Source organism: Balaenoptera ricei, chromosome 4 (genome assembly GCF_028023285.1).
Source record: "Balaenoptera ricei isolate mBalRic1 chromosome 4, mBalRic1.hap2, whole genome shotgun sequence".
Classification (NCBI taxonomy): Eukaryota; Metazoa; Chordata; class Mammalia; order Artiodactyla; family Balaenopteridae; genus Balaenoptera; species Balaenoptera ricei.
The window spans coordinates 36,561,422-36,580,248 of record NC_082642.1 but is presented as its reverse complement, the minus strand read 5'-3'; the positions used below and the strand labels follow the sequence as shown (position 1 = coordinate 36,580,248).

General features: G+C 41.5%; 1 protein-coding gene across 1 annotated transcript in view; it reads right to left on the bottom strand.

Moving 5' to 3' along the window:
- Positions 1-790: 790 nt before the first annotated feature.
- Positions 791-18,827, bottom strand: part of LOC132364607 (ubiquitin-conjugating enzyme E2 E2) — a 360,874-nt gene continuing 342,837 nt past the window's right edge. The window contains exon 6 of the mRNA XM_059920408.1: positions 791-1,606. Within this exon, the coding sequence (XP_059776391.1) occupies positions 1,509-1,606 (98 nt within the window). The 3' untranslated portion in view covers positions 791-1,508. The remainder of the gene's footprint in view (positions 1,607-18,827) is intronic.

The following is an 18,827-nucleotide window of genomic DNA, read 5'->3' as shown; positions in this document are numbered from 1 at the left end:
TCTGATAAAGATATTAAAATTGAAGTCAGAAATATTTAGAGGTAAATGACTTACATTTGTAAATCCTACTATGTGGCAGGAAAGATGTTCCTTAAATGAGACCAAGCTGTACGGTGGGCTTGTAACTATAATTAGTAGAAGCAGGAGTTTCCAACGGGCCTTGTAACACAAAGAACCCTGAATATTAATCAGCATGTCAGTGTGGTTTTCAAGCTACACCACACACAAGTTTCCTCAGCCTCCTGTAGCTGCAAACCCAAAATAGCCTGAAGGTCAAAGCCAGACAGACATACTCTTGTCACTGAATGTGCTGACCATGACAGATATGAGGTGGGTTTACTTCCGCCACTAAAATTATGGTGGAAAAACAAACTCCAAAGTCAAGGGCAATCACTGTAACAATCTTAAGAGGAAAAAGAAGAGAGAAGTAAGTCCAAACGTGGTCTGACACAACGATTAGCTCAGACCTCACTTTCACTAGGAGCCTATTTTTGGAGTCACATATTTGAATTATTGCATCAAGAAGGCTGTAACAGAAAAGATGTCCATGAGAAAGGGATGTGAAGCCAATATGCAAAAACGAGAGTGATCGGAAACGACCATAAACTCATCAGGCTACTGACGGCTGGGGAAATTCCGCATGCCAAGCAACTCAACTGCGAGGAAATATTAGAGGCTTGAGATGAAAAAAATACACCTGAATCTGTAATTGAATTTGACAAGCCTCGCTGCCTGGAGAACTCTGCTGGTCACCAGGATGCAAAGCAAACGCTGGGTCACCAGAAGCGCATTTATCAGCCACAGTGATTTATTGAGTGCTTTAATAATACAAGTGTACATCAACTGATCCACAGTCAAAAGTGGCAGGTCCCTAAGAAATTTACAAGCACTTTAAGTAAATCAAAATACATATTATTTTGTTCAATCCAGCAGTCTTCTGTGTGGGGACAGAAGGCCAGTGATAAACAAGAGTCTCAGTAATGCACAGTGATTCTGATTGAAGCTTTTGTACAAAAATCTGGTTCCCAGTAGCATGCACCCACCGATAAAGACTTCAGTACAAAAAAATTAACCCTAAGCATTACGTTGAAGTAGAAACGAGATAGAATTCTGAACTCGTGTTTTCCCGAAGATCGCAGGAAGGGAAAAAGGATCCAAAGGAAACGAACAACAAAAAAAACACAAAACCACACAGGAAAACGAAGCTTTGAAAGAAAGCTCGTATGATTACAGATCTGACATTGTTTGCACTGAAAACCAACGTTCCCACATCCACGTGGAGGTGGGATTAAAAAAAAAAAAAAAAAACCCCAGATCTTTCAAGTTAACAGAAATTAAACAGGGAGTAAAACGGGAAGGGGTGGGGAGCAAAGGAAAGGGAGGGGGGGGGGCGGGGGATGGTTGACATTGCATCACAAAACGGTTCCAAAGGCGATAAAAACAAGACACGCAGGGCCGAGGTGCGGGGCGCCCCGGTGCACTTGGTGAGCGGGCCGCGGGCCGGGGCCCTATGTGGCGTACCGCTTGGTCCACTGCCTGGCCATCCGGTCGTGCTCCGCCCTGTTGGTCATGTACTGCGTGGCGATGCTGCCCACCAGCGGGTCAGCTGGAAAGGAAGCAGAGAGGCGGGAGTCAGTCAGCGCCAGCAGCTCGGCCTCTTCGAGGCTGGGGGAGAGCGGAGTGTCTGCAAAGCTGGCCCCGGTTCAGGGCGTGGGCAGAGAGGTGAGGTGCTGCGCTCTGCAACGAGGTCACCTTCGCCGTGACCTGCAAGTGACCCGCCCCGGAGACCCCGCCCCGGAGACCCCATCTCACCCCCCCGCCGCCCGACGAGCACCTACCTGTGCTTTGACTGCTGCCTCATGTCACGTCTCCGGACGAGCGTGACCCTCTCTGTCCCCCACCACACATATGCTTCTCCCCCTCCTCCTCCCCTGGTTTTCAGGTAGATGTTTATTTCACAGGGAAGATGCAGGCGGGCTGTGGGCGGGGCCTGCGGGGTCCTGGATACGATCCCCTGGGGGAAGGGGGCGGGGGAGGCCTTGCCAACTCCCCGACCTGGGTTGTTGCCCAGGCGGGGGTCCAGCAGCAGGTTAGTGACCCACTGACACAGGGCGACAAGCTGCTTCTGCCGCTACATTTGGGAATGTCAAAGCCACAGAGCTCTCTACTACATAGACAGCGACAGATGTTAGTCACAGCTAACCCTCACTGACTTACCACGTCCTAAAACTTTAACACAGGGGAGGCTAGCACGGGATGAGACTGCAGCCTAAGGATGGGGGTCGTCAGGGCTGGAGCTGGGCCCTGACTGCAGGTCTCCTGGGACACTGCTCCACCCAGACGGGATCAACGGTTAATGAAGACAATTCAAAGCAACGAAAAAAAAACGTAATTTAGGTTTCTGGAGATCCCAGAATCCACCCGTTTCCCTCCATTCTCTAATCTCACTTCTTCCCTGAGTTTTATTTCCGGTATTTTTGGTGTTGAGAATTTGAGTGTATTAGGGCACGTGGATAAGAAAGAACCGAAAGGGAAAAGGAAAAATATTAGCAAAAGCTAACGTTAAATATGAAAAAAAGAAAATAGGTAAAGAATATGGAAGTGTGTTTTTGGTCTAATACCACCTCATAACTTGGGAAGATTCTGAGAGTCTGCTAAGACCCAGTAAGACATTCAAGGTCACACCTTCGCAATAACCAAGGTATAACAGGAATACCACCTTTCAATGATCTGCTGATGCTGATGATAACAAAGCTTTTGAAAGTCCTCCCGACAAGACTTTGCTTTTATTTTTTAATTTTTGTTACAGTTCTAACATTATATTACACCATTTTTTTTTTTGTTTTTGCTTTTGTGTTTTCTGGCCGTGCTAAGAGGCTTGTGGGATCTTAGTTCCCTGACCAGGGATCAAACCTGGGCCCCCTGCAGTGGAAGCGCCAAATCCTAACCACTGGACCGCCAGGGAAGTCCCCAAGACTTGCTTCAGTTTTAATAAACCTCACTTAAGTTTTCTTGGGCCTGTGCTAAGTTTGTTATAATTATTCTAGGGAGAGGCCAGTTTCTGATATTCACTTACATCACAATGATAGTCAATGGGTGTGTTCGGAATGTCTGCCTCTCTGCCTACTCTTTGTGACTCTTGTCCTTCACTCTCCCAAATGGTGAAACTCTATCACTTCAACCAACAGAGCCAGGGTTCAAGATGATTGAAACCAGCAGTACCAGATGTAGACACAAAACACCTGGGATTGACAAGATATTAAAAAAAAAATGTTGCCTTTCAGTTCAGACTAAGTAATGACCTTATTAGAGTCTAAAAAGGGCCAAAGAGAGGTCTGAGTCACATTTCTCTACCTTTGAAACAAATCATCTTGTTTCAATTTCTGGAATGCAAAGCCTTAGGGCGGAACTTGGGCACCTTCCACAGAGCTTACGTCTACATCGCTCAAGACAGCTGTTTGGTTAAACACGCTCTACATTAGTGATGTACGCTAAAGAGCCATCTGTACTTCCTGACTTAACTGGTCGAGGTAAAGGGCAGGTTTCATGTCAGAAGAAGGACCAGTGACATTAATGTTCTAGTGCAAATCTACCCTCACTGAGAGTGGGCATACTGGGAACAAGAGTCTGCTGTTTTAGCTCAAAGGAGGGAGAGGGAGAAGGAGACAGTGGGGTGGGAAAAGCATCCATACTATTTCAACAGGGGCAGAGGGGAAAACCTCAAAAACACGGTAGAGTGTTACTGATAAAACTCACATGCGTTGTGCAGACATTTTTTTGTATGCTTAAATAATTAGCAGTAAATTCCTTTGAGTTCCTTTTTTTTTTAAAATTTTTTTTTTTTTTAGATTTATTTATTTATTGATTGATTGATTGATTGGGTCTTCGTTTCTGTGCTAAGGCTTTCTCTAGTTGCGGCAAGCGGGGGCCACTCTTCATGGTGGTGCGCGGGCCTCTCACTACCGTGGCCTCTCTTGTTGCGGAGCACAGGCTCCAGACGCGCAGGCTCAGTAGTTGTGGCTCACGGGCCCAGTTGCTCCGCGGCATGTGGGATCTTCCCAGACCAGGGCTCGAACCCCTGTCCCCTGCATTGGCAGGCAGATTCTCAACCACTGCGCCACCAGGGAAGCCCGAGTTTCTTTTATAATACCTTTTCAAGTTCGATTTTGAAAAGAGAAATATTGTTCCACCTGCAAAATTATACATGCTAAATATAAAAACAATAATTAACAATTTCAAAAAATCACCTCACACAGTACACAGGACAGAAAGTTGTAAGTGAAAACCGTCTGCAAATTCACTGAGAGAAGTACTGTTAACATTTTGACTTACATCTTCCCAGACTTCTTTTCTAAACATACAATTTTAAAAAAAGATCATAGTCTGCTTTTGGAACCTTTAAAAAAACTCACTGTATGGTGAATAACTTTTTATATCAATAATTATATCCTACTTGATCATTCTTATTTGATTTGATTTTTTATAATTGAAGTATAACTGACTTATATTACTATATTAGTTTCAGGTATACAACACAGTAATCTGATAATTTTATAGATTATACTCCATACAAAGTTCTTATAAAACACTGACTATATTTCCTGTGCATCATTTTAAATATTAATCTGAATTAATAACCAGTCTTCTGTTTAGAGACATTTGGGTTTTCCTTTTTTTTTTCTTTTTCTGCTTTATAAACAATGCTGTGAAGAACATTATTGTGTGCGCATCTTTGTAAATTTATGCAAATCTTAAATTTAAAGTATTAATGAAGGAATAAAGGTATAAAATGAAGGAATTTAAAAATCATGTGTTACCAGTCAAATAGTTCTTAAATGCTAAAATGTTTTGTTGAATAGAAAAAAGTTAAGACTACAAGTAACTGAATTGAAACTATGCAATAAATGTATATCCAATGATCATCGCAGTGAATTTAGTGGAATGAGATACTCCTTTTGTAGTATATTTATAATTATGACTTGAAGTAAGATTGAATCTTGTTATTGGGTTTCACATTTCCTGGATACAGATACTCCAGGGATGAAATAACAGTCTCCAAACATAAATTACTCGGCCTTATTTCTCTAACACTTTCTTTCTACAATAAAAGGAAAATTTCCCCATCATTTTGGATTCTAGATTGTTACTACTCCCCCAAGGCTTTGGCAGCCTTTGAGATGATCATCTATCAGTCTTCCTCCTCTTTACTAAAGAAAAGCCACAAAGTTCACCCGCGAATAAGTAAACTGAAATTCAAGTCTCCTACATGGCCTGCTTTTGGTCAGTAATTATTTGAATTTCTGAGAAGAAGAGCATGTTCACACCTGGCTCCTCTCACAGCAGATGGTTATTATTACTGATTATTAGATGGTTATTATTCCTGGTTATTAGATGGTTATTGTTACTGATTCTCCTAATTAGTAGTGTGGTACATATGAGAGGGTCCCTGGGGCAGAGGTACAGGACTCACGGTGTGGTCAATGGAAAATCTCGGGGCTGGGAGCTGAGAACACAATGTTCTCCATCAACAGACCTCTAAACCACATCGCCTCATCTGTGTATAAAAATCATGCCATCATTTTTGCTGGCACAAGACGAGCTGGGAAATAGTAGCCTCCGTGGAAGTGTAAGACGGAAAGATCACTTATGACGGGTGACACATCTTCTTCCTCCTTCTCTACTTTCCTGTCTGACCTCTGCTTCCCTACACAGCGCCAGGCGCCTGAACAACAAGCATGGTTATTTGCAAGTGAGTGAAAGGTGATCTCAGTGCTCTGCCCCCTCCCTTTTTTTGGAGATTCGTGTTACATGCACCTTTGATTCCAGAAGAGAAAGGCTCAGGCGACTCCTGCAACCCCGTCTGAGGGCTCACCTCTCCGTGACGGGGGCTATACTGGAATCACCGGAAACCAGAAGGGTTCACAGCCCGTCCAGGAAAGGAGGGAGACAGGGGTCAAGACTAAAGGGGGTAAGAAGCAGCTGAGTGGTTAGAGGGAGCGGAGAACGACAGGCAATGGCTGAGCTGCCCAGTGGTTCCATGTGCAAGGCCAAAGAACATTCTCTCTTGGTTGGTAGGTGGTATGGGAGAAATCACATGGCAAAGAAATGTTGACTCCCTTTTCTTAAGACAACACATATATTCTCAAAGGAACACAAAAAAAACCAGTCCAGTATGATGGAAAAGGGGGTGCGCTCCGGGTCCAGACTGCCTGCCTTTGTACCTCGGTACCACCGATAACCGCGTCATGTCAGGCAAAGGACTTAACTTCCCTGTGCCTCGGTTTCCTCAACTGCACAATGAAATTGCTATAGTTGTTGTTATAAGAATGAAATGAACTGCTCTATAGTTGTTATAAGAATGAAATGAACTGATTATTGTCAGGCACATACAAAACTTCTGCCATCATTTTCAAAATGAAGACAGGAAAATGAATATTCATGTGCACCTTAAAAAAATATAAATCTGATTGTCTTCTTGAAGACATTCTCTTCAGATAAAATCCAAAGTCTTTAGCATGTAATTATTAGAGAAATGCAAATCAAAACTACAATGAGGTACCACACCTCACACCAGTCGGAATGGCCATCATCAAAAAGTCTACAAATAACGAATGCTGGAGAGGGTGTGGAGAAAAGGGAACCCTCTTGCACTGTTGGTGGGAATGTAAATTGATACAGCCACTATGGAGAACAGTATGGAGGTTCCTCAAAAAACTATAACTAGAGCTACCATATGATCCAGCAATCCCACTACTGGGCATATATCTGGAGAAAACCATGGTTCAAAAGAATACATGCACCCCACTGTTCAGAGCAGTACTATTCACAATAGCCAAGATGTGGAAGCAACCTAAATGTCCATGGACAGATGAATGGATAAAGAAGATGTGGTACATATATACAATGGAATACTACTTAGCCATAAAAAAGAATGAAATAATGCCATGTGTGGCCACATGGATGGACCTAGAGATTATCATACTAAATGAAGTAAGTCAGACAGAGAAAGACAAATATCATATGATGTCACTTCTATGTGGAATCTAAAATATGACACAAATGAACTTATCTATGAAACAGAAACAGACTCACAGACACAGAGAAAAGACTTGTGGTTGCCAAGGGGGAGGATGATAGAGGAGGGATGAATTGGGAGGCTGGGATTAGCAGAGGCAAACTATTATACATAAAATAGATAAACAACAAGGTCCTACTGTAGAGCACAGGGAACTATATTCAATATCCTGTGATAAACCGTAATGGAAAAGAATATGAAAAAGAATGTGTGTATATATATGTAACTGAATCACTTTGCTGTACACCTGAAATTAACACAACATTGTAATGCAACTATTCTTCAATAAAATAAATTAAACAAAAACAAAAACAAAACCAACAAAGTCCTTAGCATGGCTCCCAAGAGAATCATGATCTAGACCTGATCTTTCCAGCCTTCTCCACCCATGCTTCAAACCAGAATCAGCAACTCGCAGCTTCTCCGATAAGCCCTCCGATAAGCTCTCTGCACCTTTGCTTCTGCGACGTCCTTTGCCTGGTGGGCTTCTACGAACTTCTCCACATTTAGCTCAGGCATAGCCTCCTTGGGGATGCTTCTAGGGGCTTTGTAGCAGGCTTATGTGCCCCATTTCTGTTTTGTCTGTTCGCACCTCTATCACTGCGCTGAGGATGCTGCCTTTTAGTTGTCTGTCTGCTGTAGATCTACATTTCCCATGGGACTGGAGCCCACGCGTTCAGTCGTTCGTCAACTATCACTGTGTCCCTACTACGTTCCAGGTCCTGCAGAACTAGTGCTAAATAAGCAAACTCCTGCCCTCATGGGACTCTGCCTGGGCCCCTCTGTCTCCGTTTCCCTCTCGTTAACCCCATGTTTACTGCGATGTATGAATGGATAGAAGAACATAAGACAAGTAAGTAAGGAACACACAAAATAACAGCCAGAAAGAGCAGTTACTCCATAAGGCAGGTGTCCCTCTGTAGCATTATATGCTGGCTCATCATAGAAGTTTCTTCTCTACACACGACTAGCAAGTCAGCAAAGGGGACCTGATGGAGAGTGTGACAGCTTTCTTGTCACTTTTCTCCTTTTTTTTTTTTTTAACTTATTTTTTAATTTTTTTGTATATAAGCCGGAATCCTTCCTTCCTTCCTCCCTCCTTCCCTCCCTCCCTCCCTCCCTTTCTGGCTGCGTTGGGTCTTTCGTTGCTGCACGTGGGCTTTCTCTAGTTGCGGCGAGCGGGGGCTACTCTTTGTTGTGGTGCACGGGCTTCTCATTGCAGTGGCTTCTCCTGTTGCAGAGCACGGGCTCTAGGCTCACAGGCTTCAGTAGTTGTGGCACGCAGGCTCAGTAGTTGCGGCTCACGGGCTCTAGAGCGCAGGCTCAGTAGTTGTGGCACACAGGCTTAGTTGTTCTGTGGCATGTGGGGTCTTCCCGGACCAGGGCTCGAACCCATATGCCCTGCATTAGCAGGCGGATTCTTAACCACTGTGCCACCAGGGAGGTCCTAACTTAATTATTTTCTTATTGAACTTTGTGGTTTGCACTTTGCTGTTTCTTGGATTCTTCAAGGCTATAAACCACTGCTTCTCCAGCTGTCCCACTATCCCCATGATGAGCGCTTACTCACCAAGTCACTGGAGGCTTTCTGTGGGTCTGCCTTGCAATGAGGAATAGCTCTTTTTTGTGTCTTTCATGGAACTTTTCTTCCATGGTTTGGTTTAACCTAGTTTTATTTAAATCTTTTATAAAATTAAAAAGTAATTGATGCTCATTATAATAAATTCAAATAATAAAGAAGCATGTATGATGTAAAGAATACGATCTTCTTCCCTTCAATTTCCCACCATCTCAAGGTAACTGCTGTTAAAGGTTGGATGCTCACTCCTCCAGACTTTTTTCTTTATTTATATTTAAACCCAATGGGAATCACATGATTCTGCAACTTGGCTTTTCCTCTGGGCCAATATACAGTAGTTGTGTTTCTAAGATACTAGAAATAGACCTAGCTTATTATTTTTAATAATTACAGGGCATTCCTTTGCACAGTTATTCAGCATTCATTTTTCCATCCCCTACTGATGCACATTTATTGATACATTAGATTTGATTTTTTGCTATCAGGACTAGTATTACCATCTTGTATACATCTTTGAGCATAGGTTTGTGTCGTTCTGGAGGGTAGATTCTTCTAGGTGACAGTGTTGGGCCAGAGAGTACAGTACACATTTAAAATTTTTGCCAAATACTGCCCAACGGCCCTTCAATAAAAGGATGTACAATTTATCGTATTTCTGGACATTCTCCCTAACACTGCATTACCAATCTTTAAAAATTGTTTTTGTCAAGGTACCCAAAAAAATAAAAAATCCCTGTCATTGTTGTATCTGGATCTAATTTGATGTCTACTGAGGTTTAACATGTTCTTGTGTTTGTTCACCATTTGTATTTCTTCTCCTGTGATGTGCTTGTTCATGCCTTTTTAAATTTATTTATTTATTTATTTATTTATTTATTTATTTTTGGCTGTGTTGGGTCTTCATTTCTGTGCGAGGGTTTTCTCTAGTTGCGGCAAGTGGGGGCCACTCTTCATCACGGTGCACGGGCCTCTCACTATCGCGGCCTCTCTTGTTGCGGAGCACGGGCTCCAGACGCGCGGGCTCAGTAGTTGTGGCTCACGGGCCCAGCTGCTCCGCGGCATGTGGGATCTTCCCAGACCAGGGCTCGAACCCGTGTCCCCTGCATTGGCAGGCAGATTCTCAACCACTGCGCCACCAGGGAAGCCCCTGTTCATGCCTTTTGTCTATTTTTTCCTTACTATCATGAAGGAGTATTTTATATATTATAAATATTAAGCAGGCACTGAAGTTCAGCTTTGGCCTCAGTATTCAGCCAAAATTGCTTTAGTCTTTGGAAGACTGAACAGACAAATGCCTCCTTTGACGTTATTTTGAGCTTTGTTGAACTTGTGGAGATCAAAGATCAGGTTACCATCATATTTAATAAATATAGATCATCTTTTGGACTTATTGCTAACCTCTGAACACTGGTTTTTAAAATGTTGGTAAGCATGATGAATGTTAACTTGGGACTGAAAATCTCTTTCAGTCGAAGACAAACAGTATGACATACAAGGAAAAGATTAGGAACTGTCTTCACGTGTATTCATACAAACGCTCAAAGTGAGATGGAAGTGCAGCTATCATAAGGGAGAAGGCTTCTGGCACAAAACAGGCCTTACGATTGTCCACTGCAGATACTAAAACTGAGAGTAAAGCACTTGTAACAACCAGTGGCTGCCGGCAGAAAAAGCAGTGCATCCAATGATTGTGTGAGTCAGGAAATGAATGCAAACATTAGAGAGAAAAACGTGAGGGCAAAAGTCTTCTGTTGGCTTCTTAAATATCCAGAAGACATCGCCTTTAAGCATTTTGCACGCAGCTTCGGTTTGTGGGAGGGCTGCAAGGACACTGCACCGTGATCTTTTAAGTCTAGGGGTTGAGGAGGTTAAGTCTTCACCTTTTTGTTACCATTAGAGAAAAAAGAAAGCTTATTGATCTGATAGGAAAATCTCCACGAAGAGTAACCCACACTGGGATAGACAGCCAAAGAAAAACATGCTTTTCATCAGGCGAAAACATCTGTCTAAGTCTTGCAAGTGTGCAGAGGAGCCTCCCAGTAGCCGGCAGTGCTAAGAAATTGTACTGCGCCATCATCATGACAAACTTTAAAAACATATCTAATTTATCATGAAATTTAAAAAAAAATTTTTTTTGGCCACTCAGCTTGTGGGATCTTAGTTCTCCAACCAGGGATTGAACCTGGGCCACGGCCGTGAAAGCACGGAGTCCTAACCACTGGGCCACCAGGGAGTTCCCTCTAATTTCTAATAATAATATTATAGTATTACTTAAATTCTTAAAATAAAATTTCATATTTATTCTTGTATCTCAGAAGATCACTTTATGGTGGGAACATTCAGCATTGCCTTAGGTTGTTCATTAATTTTAATGCTGGCTGTTCAGCATTCAGCCAAAAATAAATTCAGTGCACCTCTAAGGAAAATACTATTTATCTATTATATGTGAAGGAAATATTTTCTCCCAGTCTTTTGTCCTTTAACCTAGTTTATAGTGTCTCTTGCCATTACAAGTTTAAAGTTTTTCAGTACTTAAATAAGTCAATCTTTCCTTAATATTTTTTAGTGTGATGTCATGTGTATTTGACAAAGGCCTTCTGCACTCACTCCAGTATTTCAGAAATATTCTCCTATATTTACATACAGTAACCATCTGTGCAATGCTAGCTTTATCACACATATGATTCCCATACATATCTGGACCTGACTCTGCACTTGATATTCTTTCATTCGATTAATTTGTCTTTTGCTTTATTTACTCCTGTTTTTCTTGCTACTGTTTTACAGTATGTTTGATATCTGGTAGGATAAGTTCTCACGTGTCCCCATTTCTTTCCTACACTAAAGTTTTACTTGGAGAACTGTAATCTTGAGGCTAAGACTTGGAGCAATTAAAGCTAGTTCACCCCAGGGTATAGGAATTTCACATCTCTTTGAAGAATGTTATCAAGATTTAGGAATGACTGAATTCCTCAGGGTCTACTAATTAAAAATCAAGTGAGTAGGACAAAGTTAAGGTTTTTTGTAGTTTGGAATGTGGGAAAACCAGACCATTAATTATAGGCCTAACCCAGACCAGAAAGGTTGTTAAGTACCCTGGAAAAAAAAAAAATCATATATACATAGTGTGTGTGCATGCGTGTGGCCCTCGTGGCTCATAAAGCGATTTAGGGAGAACGTTACCATGTCTATGATTTAAACCAAGTGGTGGATGTTATCCAACTAGATTTAACTCTGAAAATGCTAAATAAAACTGCATACCAGTCTAGCAAGATATGCTATTACCCCAAAATTAATAACTAGTGATGCTAAAAGAGGAATCAAGTACCCCAGCTTCTAAAGAGACATTAATACTTTCCTCAGGACTTGCTAAGAGAAGAGGAGCTGGGGGGCTTCCCTGGTGGTGCAGTGGTTACGAATCCCCTCCCAAAGCAGGGGACATGGGTTCGAGCCCTGGTCCGGGAAGATCCCACATGCCGCGGAGTAACTAAGCCTGTGTGCCACAACTACTGAGCCTGCGCTCTAGAGCCCGCGAGCCACAACTACTGAGCCCACGTTCCACAACTATTGAAGCCTGCGCGCCTAGAGCCCGTGCTCCGCAACAAGAGAAGCCACTGTAATGAGAAGCCCGCGCACCGCAACAGAGAGTAGCCCCCGCTCGTCGCAACTAGAGAAAGCCCATGCGCAGCAACGAAGACTCAACACAGCCAAAAAAAAAAAAAACAACACAGCCATTCCCAAATATTAAATTACATAAAGTTACAATTAAGTAATTTATAAAGGTAATCAATACTTAAAACCATTTCTTAATTATTTTACTGCTATTATTATTTATTGTCATAGTTTTTTTTAAGGTCTTTTCTATCCGTGTGGTGGAAAAACACCATGTGCTACTACTGTGCCTCTTGTCCCGATTACACACTCAGGAAGGTCACATAAGTAGCTTGAAATCAGCAAATGCTACAAATGAGGACTTGATTTACTGTTTTGTTGATTGTCTGCGGTTAAGAAAGTGATGGAGAAAATGGTAATAGTGCAGATTAAACTTAAAAGTGTTATCATGTCTAGATCCTTACACAGTGAAGAACATAAACACTGGGGGATATATTCTTCCAGCACATGAAACCATTATCTGATTCAGAAAGAAGTTGCTCATGACACTAACCAGTGAAGTTCTGACACTCTTTTCTTTGTTTTACTTTGGTCTTAGTTCTTAACTATGTATGAAAATATCACCCAACATTCCTGTCAGAACCACACTCATTTGTCAGTTACAGCTGCAAAAGTCACTGTAAGTCTTCTGAGAATGAATCAGCTACATGGAATTGGCAGTAAAGAGTACTGTATATTTTATTATCTGTAAACTGTGTACATTTTTACATCAGTAAAATGTATAATAAATGTATGTATGTACATATGTGCATACAACCACCCCTTCCAGCCCCTGCCCATTTCAAAGTTACCAATACCCATGGGGAAGGGCTTAGCCAAGGAAGTTGGGCCGGGGCTGGGTCTTCTACATCAGGGGACTGGGAAGTGAGACCTCGGATACCGCACGTGAAGCAGCATTTTGACACCTGTCACTCAGAAGGCATGGACGGCAAGATGCTGCTTGCCAAAGAAGCAGGAAATCAGGTACAGGGATGCCGCCCTCACCCTTTATCTGACCCCACAGCCTAGGAGTCAGGCCTTGGAAAGGGAGAGAAGAGGTGTCTGAGAACCAGACCTGCTTGCTCCACCCTGACGGAGTGGAAACAGGAAATTAGATTTAAATCAGTATGAGAGGAGAGTTTAAAAACCGACAAGACTGACTTTTCTATTAACTGAAAGTAACCCGAATGCTGCTAAATATTAAGTGATAGAAAAGCAAAATTCAACAAAATGTGGCCTAAAGCAGTGACTGGAGAAAATTAAGGCCAGTCCATATTAAGGCCCCCTGAGTTGAGATGGCTCAACAAACAACACGAATACACTGGCTATAACCTAAACTATACTGTTGATAAGATATTTTTCCAAACGTCAAAACTTGTCCTATCAGCCTACACAGCAGTGCTATGTACCCTAAGTCGATGTGTGTTTTGAAATAGAAAGCGTCTGTTAGACTAGACTCATCCACAGAGCAGCACAGATGGTGCAACCCTACTGAGAAGCTACTGGATTGCAATTCCAGGCTTAGTTAAACAATGATTCCTAATGAACTCTCAGAAAATATCCTTACAGTATTGGACTTGTTTAAGACACCAGAGATTCACATTGCTTTCCCCAAAACATTGGGCTGGCCGAAAAGTTCGTTCGGTTTTAAGTAAAAATAAAAGACACTTTTCATTTTCACCAAGAACTTTACTGAACAACGTATTCGCTAATCAAACAAACTTTTTGGGCAACCCAATGCCTCTGCAAAAAGCTATGGCTGCAGCAAGTAGGAAAGAGTCAAAGATGCTGAGATATCAAAGCTAGATTTTTTTAAAAAGCAGCTTTATTGAGATATAATTCACATACCATATAATCCACCCATTTAATGTGCACACTTCAGTCGTTTTTAGTACATCCACAGAGTTATACAGTCACTGCCACAATCCACTTTAGAATATTTTCATCGCCCCCAAAAGATACCTTGTATCCTATTCCTCTAAATCCTCCAACCCTAGGTATCCACTAATCTTTCTGTCTCTGTCTATATACCTATTCTGGACATTTCATATAAATGGAGTCATTCAACATGTGGTCTTTTGTGACTGGCTTCTTTCACAAAGCATAATGTTTTCAAGGTTCATCCATGTTGTAGCATGTAACAGTACTTCTTTCTTTTTTATTGCCAAATAATATTCTATTGTGTGAATATACCACATTATATTTATCCATTCCTTAGGTGATGGACATGTGGGTTGTTTTCACTTTTTGGATATTGTGAATATCCAAATGCTGCTGTGAACATCTGTGTACAAGTTTTGCATAGACCTGTTTTCATTTCTCCTGGGTCTATACCCAGCAGTGGAATTGTTTGGTCATATGGGAACTCTACGCTTAACCGTTAGATGAACTGCCAAAATGCTGTCCAAAGAGAATTTCACATCCCTCCCCAGCAACGTGTGAGGGGTCCAATTCTCCATGTCCTCACCAACACGTGTTAGTATCTGAGGATGCCAGATTATAAAGACAGAATAGCTTACACCCATTGGCCTCTACCTACCAGGTGTCCAGTTAAAAAAATATATACCATATTCCCTACAAACATTTGTTCCTGCCAACCATGGAAAATAAATTCTCTGAAGCTGGAGCATTTTTCTCATGGTCTGTGTCTACGAGAGACCAAAGATTATCCTGATCCTGCCTTCCCTCTACTTCTAACCCTGATGGAAGTAAAAATGACAACAATAATCCAATGAGACTTGTTGGTAATGCACACCTTTTCTTCAATATAAAAAAATACTTTTTAATCCCACAGTCCTCAATTGTAGTCCGCCCACTAAAAACTGGTATTCTAATGTATCAGTTTCCCCCTCACGGCATCTTTTCTGTTCACACTGCTATTCGGTGCGGAGAGCAGGACAGGAGGTTGTGTGAGAGCGGCTGTGAACACAGCAGTCGTGCCCTAGATGCATCGCACACGTCCACTGTCTCCACCGCATCGGGGAATCTGGACTCGAGTCCAGAGGTATAAATAACCCGGCTCAGGGCCACAGCTGGACCAGAATGTCAGTGGTGTCAGATGACTGGATCCTTCTGTCTGCCGTTGAGGGCTGGCAGTGCGTAGCCGAGGCAGCCTGGTGAGTCACATGGACCCTGTCGCGCTGAGGAATGACTTTCCCTGAAGCGTGGGCTTTGACTTGGGCTGAGGCCTTGCTCTAATCCTTCTCCTCCCAACTCCTCCCTTTCCTTCAGGGTAGGCAAAGCCTCTTTTGCAGTCTTTTTTTTTTTTTTAAATTAATTGTTTTTGGAGTATAGTTGCTTTACAATGTTGTGTTAGTTTCTACTGTACAGCAAATGAATCAGCTATATGTATACATACATCCCTTCTTTTTTGGATTTCCTTCCCATTTAGGTCACCACAGAGCACTGAGTAGAGTTCCCTGTGCTGTACTTTAGGTTCTCATTAGTTACCTATTTTACACATAGTAGTGTATATATGTCAATCCCAATCTCCCAATCCATCCCACCTTCCCTTCCCCCCTTGGTAACCATACATCTGTTCTCTATGTCTGTGTCTCTACTTCTCTTTTGCAGTTTTATATCACAAAAACAGCAGAGTGTCTGGGGCACTGGAGATGACAGTTCAATAAGTATTTGTGTAATAAATGAATTAACGAGTAATTCCACTGGTCAGGATGGAACTTAGTTTGTCGGAGGTATCAGGTTTCTGGCTAGACATCCTTCTTCCTTCCCATGCTTGAGCCTAAATGACATTTATCCCTATGGGACCAGCAGCTCCCCAAGTCACTAACGTGAGATAGTAAGCATTTGGGCAGCCCTGGTGTAAATTTTTTTTGTGATTTGGTATTTAGCTCTCTTTGCTTCGAGTCTAAAGCATACAATATGAGCTACTTCCTATAACTGACCTCTTACTTTGTCTTCAAGCTCCCCTGCTATCTCCTTTTGGTCCCTGAAGGCTTCAATTCTTATTTTTTAAAATTGAGGTATACTTGATGTATAATATATGTTTTAGGTGTACAACATAGTGATTCACAAGTTTTAAAGGTCATATTCCATTTATAGTTATTATAAAGTATTGGTTATATCCCCTGTGTTGTATAATATATCCTTGTAGCTTATTTATTTTATACATAGTAGTGTGCACCTCTTAATCCCCTACTTTGTCCCTCCTTTCACTGGTAACCACTAGTTTATTCTCTATATCTGTGAGTCTGTTTCTTTTTTGCTATATTCACCAGTCTGTTGTATTTTTTAGGTTCCACATGTAAGTATATCATACACTATCTGTATTTGTCTGACATTTCACTCAGCATAATACCCTTCAGGTCTATCCATGCTGTTGGAAATGGCAAAATTTCATTCTTTTTTATGGCTTAGTGTTCCATTGTGTGTGTATGTGTGTATCTTTATCTATATCTATACCTATATCTATATGTATATGTACATCTACCTCACATCTTCTTTACCCATTCATCTGTTGATGGACACTTGGATTGCTTCCATATCTTGACAACTGGAAAGAACGCTGCTATGAACACTGGGGTGCATATATCCTTTCGAATTAGTGTTTTCATTTTCTTTAGATGTATACACAGGAATGGAATTGCTGGATCATATGGTAGATCTATTTTTAATTTTTTGAGGAACCTCCATACTGTTTTCCATAGTGGCTAAACCAGTTTACATTCCCACTAATAGTGTACAAGGGTTCCCTTTTCTCTACATCCTTGACAATATTTGTTATTTGTGGTGTTTTTGATGATAGCCATTCTGACAGGTGTAAGGTGATTCTAATTGTGGTTTTGATTTGCATTTCCCTGATGGTTGGCGATATTGAGCATCTTTTCATGTGTCTGTTGACCATCTGTATGTCTTCTTTGGAGAAATGTCTATTTAGGTCTTCTGCCCATTTTTAATTGGGTTGTTTGTTTTTTGATAGTGAGTTGTATGTGCTGTTTATATATTTTGGATATTAACCCCCTATAGGTCATATTATTTGTAAATATTTTCTCCCATTTGGTAGGTTGTCTTTTCGTTTTATTGATGGTTTCCTTCACTGTGCAAAAGCTTTGAAGTTTAATTAGGTCCAATCATTTAATTTTGCATTTATTTCCTTTGCTTTAGGAGACAGACCCAAAAAAATATTGCTGCGATTTATGTCAGAGTGTACTGCCTATGTTTTCTTCTAGGAGTTTCATGGTTTCCCATCTGACATTTAGGTCTTTAATCAATTTTGAGTTTATTTTTGTATATGGTGTTAAAGAATGTTCCAATTTCATTCTTTCACATGTAGCTGTCCAGTTTCCCAGCACCACTTATTGAAGAGACTGTCTTTTCTCCATTGTAAGTTCTTGCCTCCTTTGTTGTAGATTAATTGACCATAAGTGCATTGGTTTATTTCTGGGCTCTCTACTTTGTCCCATTGATCTACATATCTGTTTTTGTGACAGTATCATACTGTTTTGATTACTGTCGCTTTGTAATATAGTCTGAATTCTTAAAAGATTTTTATATTTAGTCTGCATTCAGTTGTTCCCTGTTTTATTGGCATCTTGCCTCAACTTGAACCTCCTTTGTTTTAACCCCTTGGGCAACAGGTTCTACCGCTAGACCAAACTTTCTCTCTATATACTGCTTCTTCCATACTTCTGCTTAAGCCATGTGTGAAGGTTTATTTCTAGGATTCAGACTCCTACTGTATCCTTCTGATATAGGTAAAGAACCATGTCAAACAAATTCCAGTATGTCATAGGTAGTAAATTGTGAATGTTGTTTTCCATTTTTCTGCTAGCAGGAAATGGGGGATGGGTGATAGGAGGATTGATCCCCTGGGTACCATGAACTGACTAAATAATATTCACTGATCTTGGAATGCATCCTTCTTGCACACCAGGCTTGGCCTGGGAATTTGTGGGAGACCAGGCACAGTCAAGTTCACACGGTCACCAGTGATGCTGTCATAGCGGTTAGGAAACCAAGTGCTGGGGATTCTGATTCCCAAATATCTTTTGGCCCTTCCCCTCTTCTACCTCCTTATGGCCTCTGTCATCTCCTACCTGGACCATCAAAGTACCTTCTTGAACATCTCCCTGTCTTCAGTCTTTCCACTCCCCAATACACTAAACTTTAGTTTTTGAAGACACAAACCTGGTCATACAAGGTCCCTCTTTTAAAACCTTCTGTTTCCCACTGTCCCCTCCCCCCTGCCATGAGAGCCCCAGGGGCAAGGCCAACTACGCATAAAGATGCTTTTTTGCCAATAACCTGCTTGATGTCACAGATGTTTTTTACCCATTAAATTATTTTTTCTGTATCTTAATCATACTTGTATCTTCAATAGGGGCTGCTCCAATGTTTTGCCCTCTTCTTTAGTTCTTACTGTTTCTGGAGGAAACAGAAGTTTTCAAAAGAGGCAAACAAGGTGAGAGAACACTATAACATAGAACAGTGTGAAATTATTGTTCACAGAGGAAGATGTTTGATTCAAAACTTTATGCTCATTAAGTGTGAAGTGCTGTCCTT